Raw genomic sequence first — 17,432 nt, 5'->3', positions numbered from 1 at the left:
AATGTTGCTGAACTATACCCTAAAAATGCTATATTTGATGTTATATATAAATAAGTATCCATTTAACATTGCTGGCAGCTCAGGTCACTCCAGAAAGAGGGCTTCAATTGGAAATAACAGACCTCCAATAAAAGACCCTCTCTAGATGTCTTCAAGGACTATAATATGTTAAATAAACACCTGCTACATAAATGAACAGACAGCATGATCTACAAAAAATGTCAAATTTGAGAAAAAGCTATCATGTTGATAACAGAGCATACCGTGTATAAACCAGACATGGACTTGTATATCTTTTTAAGGATCAAAGAGGCTCTTGTAAATTTTTTCTTTATTTAAACTTCAATAAAAATATAGATTTGTAACTCAATAGAAAGACAGCAGTGATAATAACTCACACATGAGCAGCTCGCAAATTTCAAAGTCTTTTGTCTTCAAGTCCCACGTCACGGCTTCCTCAGTCTGATTCCCTCCTTCTCTGTAGATTCTGAGAACTAGTTTGGTTCACTTAATCGTCTCAGTGGAGATGGCCCTTTCCTGCCATTCACTCAAATCTAGAACTCCCAATATGTGGCTCACAAATACTTCAGTCATCTACAAAAGCATCTGGAAATTAGATAATTTTAGCCAGAGTCAGTGACATAAAACTTCTTTAAAGGGATGCAGTCAATCCTGGTATTCACCACAAAAAGAGATCCTCACATATAAAAATGTGGAATCTGTGCTGCTTTTAATAATAGAACCTTTAAGGTTCAAAGAAAAAAAAATGCTTTCCTGAACTACATCATTTCCAGACACATCAGCCACACAAGGAGCTGACAAGACCTGCTGTTTCTATTATAGAGAACACGAGACTTTAAAACCACATCAAAAGAAAATAGTGGGAGCTTTTCTGCTATGCAGAAAATTCTGCACAGCACTCCTCTGCCCAGACTGGGAGACAAACACACCCCTCTCTCCTGAACTGGATCCCCACCACCTTTCCAAAGGCCACTGGACATGTCTCTTAAATGCTGCATTTCAGCTCTTGATCATTCTGCCCTGGGGATCCCTTCTGTTTAGGTTCTTTGTCATGGTCTGGGGAAATACTCTGACTTTCTATGGTGTTGACAGCATCTGAGTCCAATCTTCTTCTTTTCTTCAGTTGGTTCAAGTGGGATTTGGATTTTATATGCGCTAATAAGACAAAATCAAACCAAACAAACAAAAAAACTCCTTAGAATTTTCTAGAATTAATCTTAGAAGCAAGTAAAATTAACTATACAATGCTTTTCTTCAACAATAAATACTAAGATCAACATACGTACTGGTATAGCTGCTTAGCATTTTTAAGGGAAGAATAAATTTTATGGCCAGCCAGCTAGCAAAATAGAGTGAGCTACCACATATCAAGTGCTCCCTGCTAGGTACTTGTAAGATGGTACTATTCTGCTCATTTTATACAAGGGAAACTGAAGTTCAGAGAGGTCTTATAAAATGTCCAAGGTCACACAGCAGGTTAACTCTTCTACTTAGACCTATAGCTCCAAAAAGAGATCCCACTTTCCAGAATCAGGTCTCTGTAGTATGAGGCTTCCTGTTATAGATGCATTTTTAACTTGTAAGGTTGAAAAGTTAGAAATTCAAATCCTTATCTGTATTGCAGGGCATTGCCTGTTGTCCTTCCTGGTCTGGCATCCCTGTGCCTGGGTCAAAAAGGTCATGTGAACGACTCTCTGGCAAGATTCCTATTCTCTACACACACACTGCTCCAGGGAGACAGGAAGGTGCATTTATCACCGACGATCTCTTCTGAGGGTCCAAGAAGGAAGTCAAGCTAAAGGGCCACTGTTGCCTGCTATCAACTGCTGACCTGTCACCCCTAAGACAGTTCCCACCTTCTGACTAACTCATACAGGTTTATTTTCACTATCCTGTTCTTTTTTCAAGGAAATCTCATCTGGGAACACTGAAAGAGATAGACAACTAGTTTAAATTCTCTTTTATACATATTAAAAACATCATTTTTAAGAGTTTAGAAGCAAGAATAAGTAAGGTAGAGGTTAGAATTAAGAGAAAAGTTTACTTGAGGAAAGAAGTCAGCTTTGTTCTCCAGCTAGAGCCTAAGGCAAAAAACGGGCTTCTGGGCTGGCTCTCCATGGCAGCAGGAGATGGGAGCAAGGACTTGACAGATGGCACTACAGAAGGGCTTACACAAGCTAAGCTCACAAAGGCTCACACATGTTGCTTCTCTAAGGCTATCCCTGAAGGACATTCAACAAATCGAACCACTAAGTTTCCTTTAGAAAAAAACAATCAGACACTCTCTTTCTCTTCCCCTTTCATCATTATAAACCAATGACAATCGACGCTTCTTCTGCTGGTTGGGCAATCACAGCCGTCCCCAGTCTCTGACAATGGAGTTCATTTTGCCAGTTACCAGTTAATAGACTAATCATCCTATTGGTTGCTTTGGGGAGAAAAATCTACTTCTCTGAGAATCCCATGCAAAACAGTACTCTGAACAGAAGGATCCCAGCCACTGAGTAAACGACAAGCCCCACTGTGCCTGAAAGCAGCACACCTTACACCTATTTCTAAATACCATGTAAACTCAAGGCTTGCGGAAGAAGTCCTGGGCTTTGACTGGATGACTACAGAAATCTGAAAATCCAATGATGTGTGTGCAATGTGACTCTGTGGCAGAGGCAGATCCAGGCTCTAATGCAGGGATAGAGCCTTAGGGTGGGGCTGGCCCTGAGGTGGTGGGGAACTAACCTTCTTTATACACGTGTGACAGGCTTAGTTTCACACGGTTTCCCTTAACATCTTTTTATCACAGTTTTAGCAACTACCACTACGTCAACAATTACCTCAAAAGTTACTGAAGAGATACCACTTTTAAAAACCACACTCAGGAGTAGTAACTGTACTTCTTGCCCCCTCCCAGTTATGCTTCTGCTTCTTCCAGTCTCCTGGATGAGCTGCCTGGCTTCCCTTACACCCTTACTTCCTGATCCCACCCCCACTGAATTACAAACATGAAAGGCCAAGAAACTCCTCCAAGGCAGGACCACAAAGTCAAAGGAGCTCTAGAAAGTTAACTGCAGATTTCTTAGTATAAAATATTAATTCCAGCTGAAGATGGAGAGCATCTGATCTTCCTCTGAATCTCAGAATACAGAGACAACTCCCCAGTTGGGGGAAGCCTCCAAGGAATCTGAGCATAGGCTCTTAGAGGAATCTAGCTGTCCCTTTACAAATAAATAGACTCCAGGTTCAATCTGCCAAAGACCCTAAATTTCATGAAGTCAATGTGAACCCACCCTTATAGATTTCTTCATGCCCTTCCCCATACTCTACCTGCCCATTCGCGATCCCCAATGATGATTCGATCACAGAGGTCACACATGTGATAACTTCTCTTGTTCTCAGTTTCATTGTATGACATCTTTATTGGAGTGGCTGTAGGCTTGCGGCCCTAAAAGAACAAGGGTGGAAGGGAGTATTCAATTCAAAGAGATCTGGATATAATTCTCTATTAAGGGAAATGGGATTTTCCTAAGATTCCTTTTTCTCAACCCAGAGAGCAGATGGGCTGTATACAGATTTTGGCAACAACCTTTCTGAATGTAAAAGTAGAAAAGCAGTCTCCAGGTATTAAAAAACAGCCAGCCCTTCTGCTTTATTCTATGGAAAAGAAGGCCTGGTTCTTCAATATAGCAACAAAGGTGTCAGCTAATGAAAGTGCTCTGAAAACCAGACAATAGAATGTATCATGATTCATAATTACCTGGATGAAACTTTGCACGATTTCAAGAGCAGGTTCAAGAACAGACTCTTCCCACTTTGAGACATCAGATACCTCTAAGCCATAGACAGGGGGGACAATGGGACCAGGTCCTAATTATGACAAAGAAAGGTTGTGAGAGGTCAGCTTCAAACCCAATCTATTCTGCACCCAGGACTCTGAAATCCTCCAGGGAAATACACAGAGCCAAAGGAGTAAACATTCTGACCATGCTATTAATTCTAACTAAACATGAACCACAATCCAAGAAAGACCTAGAGGTTTAACTGCTCTGCAGCCAATAAGACTAGCTACATAATCTGGATACATGGGTGCAGGATCTTCCAGATCAGCCAGGAAACCAGAATACAGTTAACAGCTCGAGTGACCATTGTGTGAGCTACAACACAAAGACAGCACATCGTAAGAAGAAATAAACTAACAGCTTTAAGTAAGTGCCTATTCTAAGTTCCATATCATCTTACAATGATGGTGATCTGTGGCAAGAGAATTCACCGTTTTCTTTAGGAGCAGATACTAGTCTCAGGTTTGCGTATATTCCCTCAGCAGCCTGGGACTCATGAAATGCTCTGAAAGCATGGGCTGGGAACAGAATCAATAAGCCGCAGAATCTGCGAACCAGAAAGAAGTCTTAGAATTGATGTAGTTGAGCAACTTCTTTTAAAAACCTGATCTAGAGGGTATTCAAGAAACACCCCCTGGTAGACACTTTTGAATGAAGATGAGACTGAAGGTAGCAAAGAGTGCAGCCACAGGTATTTCACCTACCTGAGCCAACCATGTTGCAAGAGTTTAGTCTCTGTGGTTAGCTTCCCTGCCTATGTACACACTAAATTGCCTTCCACAGCTAGGTTAAGTCAGTTGCCTAAAGGCAAAGGAGCATCGCCCATGGGCAAAAACATCAAAGGCCTTGGGATGCCAACGACTGGCAGGTGCTGGCCTTTTGACTGTGCCAACCCCAAATAAGATTCTTCATAAACTGGACTAGGCTGCACCTGCCACCACATGGAAAGGTGAGACTAGGAGGGTGCAGGCAGCATCCACAGCACACCTGGCCTTGGCTAAGCTCTGCACCTGTTTCCAGGCCACTCTACATTTTCCTTTCTCCTCTAAGCCCTTTGTTGGGCTTCTGTGCCCTGTCTAAGCACCTTTCAACAAGTTCTCGGCTCCCAGCTGCTATTTCTGGCTTGGGTCCAAGGCCAAGCTGGGGTGGGGAAGTCCCCCTGGCTTCCTGCCAGAACCATATCCCAGCAGACCAGCCCTGGCCAATCACGCACAGCTCCTGATTTACAGGGCAGCTGTGCCTTTCACTCCAGCACCAGGACGATGCCGGCACACACACGAATGAGGAACAGGCATATGACACACTGTGCCATCAACTCCTCCTGCCACAGAGATGGAGGAATTATTGTGGTTTTACTACAGGAAGAAGTTCTAAATCATTACCAAAAAGTCTACTGTTAAAGGCTTATTGTCAGACATGGGGATAAGAGAAGCTGCATTAGAAATTTGTAGTACAGCACTGAGCTTCAACTTCAGATGACACTAAGACTTCTATCTACCAGGACATGCAGAGAAAACAGGATAAGTAGAGGAAAGCACAACGAGCCTCTTCACACCAGAACTCCACTGGAGAGCTCAGGCAGAGAGTGGGAGCTGGGAGAAAGAATGTTAGCAGTTTAGTGGTCAACAGCAGGGATCAAGGTATGTATTTTCAGAGGCACCCAGTAGTGGGGCAGAGGCTTCAGCTGGCCCTGTCTGTAATTGAGAGCAGAAGTCTACCAGCAAAAGGTAAACACAGGATGATTCAGAAGCATATTTAAAACGTGTCCACAAGATAAAACTGAAGTTTCACTTATGCTTAAATTAATCTCCTTTAGCTCATAACCACATAGTTTTTACCCACGGTCCAATACTAATGCTGTCTTGCTAAAGTTACAGCTAAAGGAAGTAAGAGTAGTATAAAGGAGTGTGGACTCTGTGTCAGGCCTGCATTCAGTTATCTACTGCCGACTAGCTGGGTGATTTTTGGCAAGTTATTTAACTTCACTAGGCCTTCATTTTGTTATCTGTAAAAAGAAAAGAATAACACCTACCTTGAAGACTCAATAATATACGTATAACACCAAATTTAGTGCCAAAGACACAGTACAGGGCCAAATCAATGAGAATTTCCTTTCTTTTCCCTTAAAAATGCTGTTCAACTAAAGTTTCATTTGAAGCAATCTGAAGCACCATGTGGAGACGCTGGGAGAAATGGTGACGGTGTCTTTTTATACAACTCATCTGGCCCCCAAAAAACATTGTAATTAGGAAATCTTCCCTACAGAAATCTGACTGCTCTTCAGGTACAAAACTGAAGCTAAAAATCAGCCCTGAACACCAACTCTCCAAAAAACATGCTGCTGTTGTTCTTAGCTGTTTGCAGCCAGTATCCATTTGTTCAAGGCAGAAGGCAGACTCCTCAATGCAAACATTTTTTTTCTTCTGAGACATCACAAGAAAATATCCCTGGATAATCATTTATATTATAGAACTTCCCTTAGGTCAGATCCAAAATCTAAGAACAGGCCCAGAATCTAAAATTCATTTTCTGGGTGAGCTGAGGACATCTATATTCTATTGAAAACAGACCCATAGGATAAAGAAAAACATGAGACTTACTGCTCAAAAAACGGTTTTTAACCCATCGGTTTTGTTTCCGGGCATATCTCTTAGTTACTTGTTTCAGAGCCTCAATACCTGAAAGATACAGTAGATTTAAGAACATCTAGGTAAGCACTCCTTACCCTGCAGAGAGGCAGGCCCTCCCAGCCCAGCAGGAAAAAGTCAGCCACGGCAGTACAATGTCAGACTTGGTGGACAAAAATCTCAGTTCTGAGCTGAAGGCTATTTGGGACGCTTTGAGCCTTGGCTCTTTCTCAGACCATACCAGCAGAGTACCCTGCCACCCAAAGATGTCCAAGACTAGATTAGATGGAAGAATTCACACCTTTCTTTAGAAGCTGGTTACTAGTCTCCAGTGTGCATTTTCCCTCAGTGATCAGGTACTCATGAAATTCCTTGAAGCCAATTGATTGGAAGATACCATGTTGATAGTCCTGGCTGGGAACAGGAGGGTATCAGCAGATGAGCCATTGCTCCTAAAAGCTAGCAGGGGCTTTGGAGATGGACCTAGTTGAGCCATTTCATCTGTCAGATAAGGAAATTGAGATCCTGAGCAGTTACTGATTCTCTGAAATTTTCCCCTCCCCTACCTACCAGGTTACTTTCTTGAAAAGTTAACTCCTGGGACTGTCTGAAAGATTTAAAAACTGCATCTGCAAAGAAGGCTGATAAACAAGTAGACCCAAAGCCAGTATTAGCGTTATGGTCTCTTGATTGTCTGCAAAATATGGACAGTAGGTCAGAATAACAGCCAAATCCTCACCTATCTTCCGAAACTTTCTTCTGATTATAACGTCTGTGAAAATCTCTTAGTTCCTCCAAGAGCCCAGCAGCAAGCATGTCATCCACCCTCTTATCCAAGCGCTCATCTAGAACTTGAATCAAATTAGCCCATCAACCAGCAAGCAAGTTGTAGGTACCTACCATATACTTACATGACGAGTGAACAGGCGGTCACGAAAAAAGAGAATTTGTCCAAACGGAAGAAAGAATTCAGATTCCAAAGATTATTATAATAATTCATACTTTACTCACATTTAAGACTTTGCAACTCCAAATAAAAATGAAGCACAGTCAGAATGAAGCGCATGCCTCCTCATCATATACAGAAAGCATACAATTACAGCAATTGTGAAGGACAAATATTTTATTATCATATGGAATGTATATCCCAATGTGTTTTAGAGGTGGCTGAGGATCCCCTGGTTTACCTTTCTTATTTTTAATTTAATGTGTCATTATACTGTAACTTAGTGTTACTTTATGTTTAAGAACCCCTAGATGACACCTTGGATAAGAACATGGAACTTTAATCCAAAGACATCCTAGATACAGCTGGGCACGGTGGCTCACGCCTATAATCCCAGCACTTTGGGAGGCCAAGGCGGGTGGATCCCGAGGTCAAGATTTCGAGACCAGCCTGACCAACACAGTGAAATCTGTCTCTACTAAAAGTACAAAAATTAGCTGGGCATAGTGGCGCGCGCCTGTAATCCCAGCTACTTGGGAGGCTGGGGCAGGAGAATCGCTTGAACTCGGGAGGCAGAGGTTGCAGTGAGCCGAGATCGCACCACTGCATTCCAGCCTGGGCAACAGGGCGAGACTCCGTCTCAAAAAAAAAAAAAAAGACATCCTAGATACATTCTAAACTACTGAGCCAAGCAAAGAAGCAAAGAGTGAGAGGTCGTAATTGTTCAGATGTGACAAACAGCTTTATTATGAATCAGATACCATTATTTTATGCTGAACTGTAGAGTAAAAGTTTTTGTTTATAAAATTTCATTATTGGAAAATTACCTTTTTTATCAATTTATGGCAGATTAATTTAACAACAGATTGTTGCCATTTTAATTATGCTCTTCTACATCTCTACCATTGTGATTTATTGGCCTACAGCAACAGTAACCTTCCTAGAAAGTTTGCATTTATTGAGGACCCGTCATGTGTCAGGCACATTCTGAGCACTATATATGTATTAATTCATCTAATCCTTGATGAAGCTATGAAATATGTGTTATTACTATTATCTCTATTTTACAGGAGAATTGGGACACAGAAAGGTAAACTAATTTGTCTTACAATTCATAACTAGAAGCTAGTGGAGCAGGAATTTGCTATTAGACAGTCTGCCTCAAGAGCCTGTGCTCTTCAGTGCTACACTCTACTGTTTGTCCATATAATGATGTCATCTTTCCAGGCCTATCATAGGCTACCTTTGCAAACTGGTCTCTAACTCCCCCCAAGATAATGTTCGTCATCCCTTCTCTGTGGCCCTACAGCACTCTGAAAATATATCTAGCCCAGCACTTATCACATAAATAATAGACAGACAGACAGTATCTATCTCCTTGTCTGTTGTCCTACTAGACTGGGAATTCCTTAAGAAAAGGCACTGTCTCTTCAACTCTGAAACCAAAGTACCACTCAGAATACCCAGCACTTCATTGAATGCTTACTGAATGTTTGCTGGATGAATAAGTTACTACTATCACAGGACATAATTATACTTTAGCAACAAAACACCATCAGGCTAGCAAGCTAATTATAAGGCATACTGCTTCTAGAACATTCTAGCCTCCAGCCAACCTTCCACAAGAGACTGCCTTCTTTTTCTCCTTTGGACCTTCCCTGGATGGCAGTCTCTTTCCCATTCCATCCATCCCATCCCACTCTACCCGTGATGTCTTCTCCTAATGCCAGGGCTATCCTTTCTCCCTTTCCAAACAGATATCTAGGGGAATGGCACTGTGCCTAAGTCAACAAATAATGATAATGATAATAAAATTAATAGCTAATACTTGTTTAGTCTTTATTATGAGCCACCCATGGTTCTAAGCATTTTCTGTACAGTAACTTATTACTCTAAGTTCCATCACAGATGGACTCTAGGGCATCAAAAGGCTGTTACCTGCCTGGTCAGCATGAAGCCAAAGGATGCAAGGGTTAGAGAACTTCAGAGGACCTCCAAGGGGACCACCACCTTCTTCTGTATGTTGACGATGGAGAAATTCACTATGAGAGATTCCCGTTTCTTCAAAAACTTGCAAGCTCCTAAGTAATTTAGAAGGGGAGGGAGGGGGCACACCCATAAAAACCAATAGAAAATATTCATTCTCAAGTAAAACAAGGAGAAAGGCTGTTTATTACGGAAAGCCTCATTCTTGAAAGCCAGTTATGACAGTGTGCGCGTCTGTAGTCCCAGCTACTCAGGAGGCCGAACTGGGAGGAATGCTTGAGCTCAGGAGTTCAAGACCAACCTAAGCAGCAACAGACCCTGTCTCTTCAAAAAGCGGGCACGCAGAAAGGCTTATTCTCATTTTCACTGCATTAAGTTCCAAAAGACATGAAGGTCTAGGGTTACTCCAGTCCTACAGCTATTCAGAAAAGGGTACTAAAGAAAACTTTAGGTAAAGTAAGAAATAATATTATTTTTCTAAAGATACATAAATTATTCTGAAATCAGTTAAATAGGTTCAGAAACAACAGGTTTCTTCTATACAAACAGAATGGTACTCACTCACTTTCAGATAAACAGTAAAAGAGCTTGTTTGGGACACTTTGTAACAAGCCAACAAGTCTGGTCTGGCTGGCGTGCCTTTCCCACAGTACAAAAGCATGTTGTACATCCAGCTCATCAGCTTTCTTTTTAAATATGTCAAATTAATGAAGAATGCTCCTGGCTAATCCAGTGCTCTACTGGCACAAAGATCACTGAGAAAAGAACTCACATACTTATTCTTAAGCCACCATCCACTTCTGTCCGTATCTATTATGTTATGCAGCACTAGGTAATTTAACTCCCAAATCTACACTCTACCACTCTGGGTGATTGCAACTTATCAGCCTGAAAGTGATCTTTCTCTTCCTGACCCAATTCTACTTCCTGAAACCCTAACACAAGAGTGTAGACCCCCTTGTCTTTCAGTATCACTGGTTTCTCAAAGAAGATCTATGAGAAAAAATGTAGTAATAGATATCTCACTTATCTGGAGTTAAAATACAGCCTCAAGTCAAAAGAAAGATTAAAAAAAAAAAAAAGTCCTCATTCTCTAAATGAGACTCTAGAGCTCTTGCTTAGAACCTATTGACTCTTACTAAGAAAAAATTCTCCAACTCATTACTCGTTTAGATGCAGCAAAATGAGGAGAGGTGATAAGAAAGAACTGATTAGTAAAAGGAGAGAATAATAAACACCAAGCTCTAGAATCATGTAATAAAACAATATAAAAATGAATGTTTATCATAATGTTCCTAGGTTTAAAAAAAATTGAATGTTTTCTATTAAAGTGTTTAAAATGTTTGGATACTAAAAAGTATAAACTTCATTAATCTAAAACATGCATTCTTAATGGGGTTATATTGTCTTTAAGGGGGTTAAAAAACTTAGATATTACAATTTGTGCCCCACCCCCCTGCCGTGCAAAGGACAACCCTACCTGAAGAAATCCTTTTCTTGGCTGAGTACTGTGGCTCATGACTATAATCCCAGCACTTTGGTAGGCTGAGGCAGGAGGATCGCTTGAGCCTAGGAGTTTGGAACCAGCCTGGGCAACACAGCAAAACATCTCTACAAAAAATTAAAAATTTAAAAAACTAGCCAGGTACAGTAGTGCACACCTGTAGTCCCAGCTACTCAGGAGGCCGAGGCAGGAGGACACCTGAGCCCAGGAGGTCAAGGCTGCAGTGAGCCATGATTGTGCCACTGTACTCCAGCCTGGGCAACAAAGTAAGACTCTATCTCTTTAAAAAAAAAAAAAAAAAGTAATAATAATAATGTTTTAAATACTATATTCTAACATTAAGTTTCACTGAGGGGGGTAAAATTAGGAGTAAAAATATCCAATTCATTTGAGTGGAATACTTCACAACCCCTATGAATATGAGATGTTACTTTAATATTGAATCTGTATAACCATCAATAGAACAGGTCCTTCATTAGATGTTCTACTATGCCGGAAGTGGTATCACTCCTAATACTGCAGAAAAATAAACCTAACATGAGGCTGCAATTTCAAAACAACCTGAAAAAATATGACCTTGTGAGTTCATTCACTACCTCTCTTCCCTACCAGATAGTTTCCATGTGCAAAGGTGAGCTGATCTGTGAGAGAGTTTATAAAATCCACCTCCCACTGGGAAAGCTGCTGGGGCAGAACACGGCATTGCATAATCAATTATGAAACCCAAATCACAATGTAAACAAACTGCATGCCAGAAAAAATGTATATGAAAACTGTTATACAAGCAAAGATCAAATAGAAAATGAAGCAACATTATATAGGCCCTAGGGGAAAACGATATTGTACTATGCATTTAAAATGTAACAAAGTAGGCTGCAATTATTTATTGAGGGAGTTGAACTGAAGCAATAACTCAGGGCCTCCCAACCTGCTGAGCTAGAACAACACATCAATCTCCACTAACTGCTATTACCAAATCTCTCTCATCATCTGGGCAAACCGAAGAACTGACTGCTCGCTAGTTGTAAAGGAATTTGGGGTCAGCGGGCCAGGCTTTCTTACCTGGCCACTTTGCGTTTGTCATGTGGATGCAGCTTGGCGGCCATTTCTGGGTCCACCTGGCTTAGGCGTTTGTGAAGTACAAGACCATCCTCCTTTTCAAGCTCCACTTTTCGGTCAATCACTTTCTCAGTGCCCATCTCCTGGGGCTATTAAATGATGGTTTAGAAGTAAATTTAATTCAACCAACAGTGAGACAGTGTATGTGCCAGGCACTTTGCTAACTGTCAGGAATACAGAATAATCAGAAGATCTTGCCATATAGTGAGAGATCATAAACAGAAAATTCCAATATGCTGTGGTAAGTGCTATGAGGCCACAGCAAACAAAAAAGACAGAAGACTTACAGCATAGGGAAACACTTGGCTATTTGCTTCCCTGTCAGAAGTTCAAACAGGTACCAGGGCTAATATGTCTATTTTAGCATATCCAGGAGTCTAGTCTTCTCAGCAAGGGTGAACAAGGAGACCAGGATTGCCAGTAAATTACAGTTTACACAGTCTTACCCTACATAGTAGCAGCTACGTAAATATGGACATCTCCCTGATACACATACTGTGCTGCCAGCCAGGAAATACTGAATCAGGCTAACGGCTAACGACTGGGTTTTTTTAAATATAATTTTTCTAAAGAATTGTACATATTTTTTTCTTGAATCGCATCTCTCTCTCTTTTTTTTTTTTTTTTTTGAGACAGGGTCTCACTCTGTTGCCCAGGCTGGAGTACAGTGGCGCGATCTCAGCTCACTGCAACCTCCGCCTCAAGCCTCAAGTGATCCTCCCATCTCAGCCTCCCTAGTAGCTGGGATTACAGGCATGCGCCACCACGCCTGGCTAATTTTTCTATTTTTAGTAGAGACGGGGTTTAGTAGAGATGGGGTTTCACCACGTTGGCCAGGCTGGTCTCGAACTCCTGACCCCAGGTGAGCCGCCCACTTTGGCCTCCCAAAGCGCTGGGATCACAGGTGTGAGCCATCACGCCCGGCCTAATGCACTGTTAATTTATATGGAGATGCTAATTAATCCACACAGCAACATTTTTCCCACACACAGCCCCTTCCCATAGACCAGGCTGGAGGAACACACTTCACACATGGAGGTGGCATTTGTTTGAGAATATTAAGTAGGAAAATTATAGTTGCTGAGTATAAGAAATAGGCAAGAGTCAACCTTTCTCCCACTGAAATTAGCCAGCAAGAAAGAGCAATCCATTTCCTCAGTGAGTTACGAATGAACTAAACTTACCTTGGTATTGACAAGAACTTTCCAGAGCAGAGATTCAATGTAATAATTGGTTCCTCCCACGACAATAGGAATTTTGTCTCGGGCAAATATATCTTCAATGTGAACATTAAGAAAGATATCATGATATCAAGAGAATCCTGACTCACTTTGGAAGGACACCATTAGCAAGAAACCACATTCATTTATCTGCAGAGCAGAGGAGAAAGGGTGGGAACCAAAATACGTTGATACCAGCCCTCAATGTTTCCAACAAATTTCCAGAATCATGTCCAATCAGTTCTGGAGGGACTTGCAGAAACCAGAGACAGATGCATAGTGGTAATTCCTTCCAGTTCTAGAACTTTCTAGGTCTTGCTGCTAAAAGTCAAAGTTTTATTAGTATTCCAAATCAGTTCAACAAGCACAAGCCCAAGGACTCTCACAGAACCAAGTGTCAGCTGCTCAGGAGGCCATCAAGGTGACATCCATTGCATGACTTTGCCTTCTAAGGCAAAACACAAGCGGGTTTCTCTAAGGTTCTTAGACTCAGTCAGTCTCCGCCATCATGGAGAGACTATCACATTTTTGCCACTTGAGGCTTCACCAAATTAAGTGAGATGCACAGATTCTGAAGATAAATAGACTTCAATTTCCAGGTTCAGCTCTTGGGCAAGTTACTCAGCCTGTCTGAGCTTCAGTTTTCTCACCTGTAAAAATCCCCATGAGCCTTAAATGTGACAATGCATAGAAATCCCCCACCACAATGCCTAAAAAATAGTAAGCACTCAATTTACTTTAGCCACTATTGTTTTTACATCTCTGCTACTTTAAATTTTTCTCTTTAGAATCTCCGTTGAACAGATAATTATCTGCTTTAAGAAGGCCTTTGCTCCCGAGAATAATTTTTTTTTTTGAGACAGGGTCTCACTCTGTCACCAAGACTGGAGTGTAGTGGCGCGAAAACAGTTCACTGCAGCCTCGACCTCCCAGGGCTCGAGTCATCCTCCCACCTCAGCTCCCGCCACCAAGTAGCTGGGACTACAAGCACACGCCATCACATCTGGCTAACTTTTGTATTTTTTGTAGAGGTAAGGTTTCACCATGTTGCTTGCCCAGGCTGATCTTGAACTCCTGAGCTCAAGCAATCCACCCACTGCAGCATCCCAAAGTGCTGAGGTTACAGGCGTTAGCCATTGTGGCTGGCCGAAAATAATTTTTTTTAAAAGACTTTCAATATCCAGGTAAATAATCATTTACACATTTCTCCTTGCCGGCCAATCTGCAGGCATAGAGACAGACCACCTCTTTTCTACTAGAATCCCACTAACCCTTAAGCGGCTAAGGCAGGGTGGGAAGAAAGATGTTACCAATCAAGGATCATAAAGAAAAAACATTGTTTGTTTTAAAAAGAGAAAACAAATTCTCTATTTCCCCCTTTAAATTAAGTATAGGGAGCATACAATTTCCACAGTAAGATAAAATGTCAATTATACACAAATTAAATATCCCTTATCCAAAATACTTGGGATCAAGGAAATGTTTCAGATTTTGAATTATTTGCATTATACTTACAGGTTGAGCATCCCAAACCTGAAAATCTGAAAACTGAAATGCTCCAATGAGCATTTCCTTTGAGCATCATCTCAGCCCTCCAAAAGTTTCAGATTTTGGAGTATTTTGGATTTTAGATTTTCAGATGTTCAACCTGTAGTATGATTAACAAAGGGAAAGTGAGCAAAGAAATGAAAAGGGGAAGGGAAAAATGTTAAGATTCCAGAAGAGGAGAGAGTGGAAAGAGGAAAGAAGATGGGATAGGACATACTTCACGGGAAAAGGTTTCACTTATTTGTGCAAGCCATGAAATGACTGTGATATTGAGCAAACACCCTTCTACCCTTTGGGCCTCAGTATCTAGTACCTTCACCTGTCGAATCAAGAAGGCTGACTGGGGCCAGGCGTGGTGGCTCACACTTGTAATTCTAGCACTTTGGGAGGCTGAGGCAGTAGGACCACTTGAGCCCAGGGGTTCAAGACCAGCTTGGCAACATAGCGAAATCCATCTCTACAAAAAATAGAATAGCTGGGTGCGGTGGCTCACGCCTGTTATCCCAGCACTTTGGAAGGCCGAGGCAGGTGGATCACGAGGTCAGGAGTTCGAGACCAGCCTGGCCAACATGGTGAAACCCCGTCTCTACCAAAGATACAAAAAATTAGCCAGGTGTGGTGGCATGTGCCTGTAGTCCCAGCTACTCGGGAGGATGAGGCAGGGGAATCTCTTAAACCTGGGAGGCAGAGATTGCAGTGAGCCAAGATCGCGCTATTGCACTCCAGCCTGGGTGACAGAGCGAGACTCCGTCTCAAAAAATAATAATAATAAAATAAAAATAATTAGCTGGGTGTGGTGGTAAGCACCTGTAGTTCCAGATATTTGGGAGGCTGAGGTGGGAGGATCACCTGAGCCCAGGAGGTCAAGGTGGCAATGAGCCATGACAGTGCCACTGCACTCCAACCTAGGCAACAGAGTGAGACTGTCTCTAGGAGGAAAAAAAAAAAAATTTACACACTTCCATTTGAATCTATATCTGGGTTTTCTATTCTGTGCCACAAATATATCTAGTACTAAATAAGTTCCATACTATTATAATTATTATGACTTTTCAATCTTTTAATATATAGCCATCCAGATACTAAAGGCAGTCTGCATGTTAAGACATAAGGGCAATCCCCCTTATATTATTCTTTTTGCAAAAATTTCTTGGTTTTACCCAGAACTATATTTTCCAGTCCTCTCCCATCTAACAATCCCTTTGAAATGCTAACTATAACTCCATTATATTTATAGATTAACTTCGTATCTCCATTTAAAGGATAGAAAACCGAAGCTCAGTGGGGTTAAGGAAATGCTTTACCCAGTAAAATTCACATGGTAAAAAAGGCAGTTCTAGGACTGTAACACAAATTTTCTGATTCTTAAATTGGTGTTCTTATCACTAAAACAGTGCTTCTCAAATTTTAATGTGTATATGAATCACTGGGGACTCCCGTTATAATGCAGATTCTAATTCAGTAGGTCTGCAGTGGGGCCCAAGAATCAGCATTTCTAACAAGTTCCCAGAGAATGATGATGCCACAGTCTAAGGACAAGAATTTGAGTGACAAAGTCACTGTATCTTTCAGTCCATAGTCTGATGGGGATGGCATCTATCAGTAGTTAGGCTTTGGGTGCCCCTTCTGAGAAGAAATTGCCACTAGAAAGAAAACGTCTCTCTTGGCTTGGGCTGCTTTCACCCACCAAACCCAGCTGCTGCCTTTCCTAAGGATATCAGAGCAGTTGCTCTATTTCTGAAGTCCACCACTGTGTAATTGGTCACAAGAGGATCCACAAAGCTGATCATGTGGTGCCGGCAGATTCTCTGCTCTTGGACAGAAACCTTGTTGGTGATGATGTCTAGGCCTTCATAGACCTAGGGGAATGAAAATTAACATGAGAAAGTCAACCACCTCCATAAAAAATGCATACTTATGAATAGAAATTTTGATCTATTTCTCCCTCCTGCCAAACACTTCACTGACCCAAAGCACCAGGGTAGATGTGTTCTAACAAACAGCACAGCCAGATCCACGAAACCCAAAAGAAAGAAAGAAGAAAATACAGCATTGGTTTTCTTATCAAATAGTAGCTATTAGCTCAGATTTAAAGGTAAGAAGGATATGTAAATACATGCCCAGAATTAGTAAAAACTAATTCTGCATGGCCAGAACTTTAAAGCACTGAAAATTGGGCAAGTTGTTTTATTTATTTTACTTATCACAAGACTCCAGAAAGGTAACATTTTGCATTCATTGCTCATAGTTCTACTTCAAAATGCTTAGGTATTTCTTGGATTTAAATGGCTCTAAAAGGTTTTCAGAATTTGTATAAGATTGGTTCCATTTGTGGAGAAGGAGTCTACAAAAATACATATAAAACATACACATACACATTTTGAAGTCAGAACCCCTAATACTGCTGTACTCTAGTGGAAACATTGTGATCTATCAAAATTACTGCTTCAGGGGTCAGCAAGGACAATCTAAATACTCAAAGGCAATATCCTGTCTGTGAGCTCTTGATCTGCCAATTCGACTAAAAAGTTCAAGTGTACTTTTTCTAAATGCAAGGTCTCCAAGAACAGATCTGAAAATACCAGTTTGAAAATAGGGATGAATACTTTGAGATTAAATGTTCTCTGT

At 41.3% G+C, this 17,432-nt stretch overlaps 1 protein-coding gene across 6 annotated transcripts in view; it reads right to left on the bottom strand.

The window, feature by feature from the left end:
- Window positions 1-294: 294 nt before the first annotated feature.
- TRIT1 (tRNA isopentenyltransferase 1) overlaps window positions 295-17,432 on the bottom strand; it is a 41,220-nt gene continuing 24,082 nt past the window's right edge. For 2 of the 6 annotated variants that reach the window (XM_002810997.4, XM_024232360.2), the window contains exons 2-11: window positions 16,523-16,663; window positions 13,221-13,319; window positions 11,980-12,125; window positions 9,366-9,508; window positions 7,221-7,332; window positions 6,783-6,895; window positions 6,455-6,532; window positions 3,773-3,882; window positions 3,343-3,460; window positions 295-1,176 (exon numbers count right to left, since the gene is read on the bottom strand). In XM_002810997.4, coding sequence (XP_002811043.1) covers window positions 1,007-1,176; window positions 3,343-3,460; window positions 3,773-3,882; window positions 6,455-6,532; window positions 6,783-6,895; window positions 7,221-7,332; window positions 9,366-9,508; window positions 11,980-12,125; window positions 13,221-13,319; window positions 16,523-16,663 — 1,230 coding nt within the window. In that variant the 3' untranslated portion in view covers window positions 295-1,006. Of the gene's footprint in view, window positions 1,177-1,204; window positions 1,792-3,342; window positions 3,461-3,772; window positions 3,883-6,454; window positions 6,533-6,782; window positions 6,896-7,220; window positions 7,333-9,365; window positions 9,509-11,979; window positions 12,126-13,220; window positions 13,320-16,522; window positions 16,664-17,432 lie in introns of those variants that run through there. The other 4 variants (XM_009252067.3, XM_054537510.2, XM_054537538.2 and 1 more) reach the window with 4 other exon arrangements.

Source organism: Pongo abelii, chromosome 1, assembly GCF_028885655.2.
Source record: "Pongo abelii isolate AG06213 chromosome 1, NHGRI_mPonAbe1-v2.0_pri, whole genome shotgun sequence".
Classification (NCBI taxonomy): Eukaryota; Metazoa; Chordata; class Mammalia; order Primates; family Hominidae; genus Pongo; species Pongo abelii.
The sequence above is the reverse complement of the archived record's forward strand: the minus strand, read 5'-3'. Positions and strand labels throughout refer to the sequence as shown.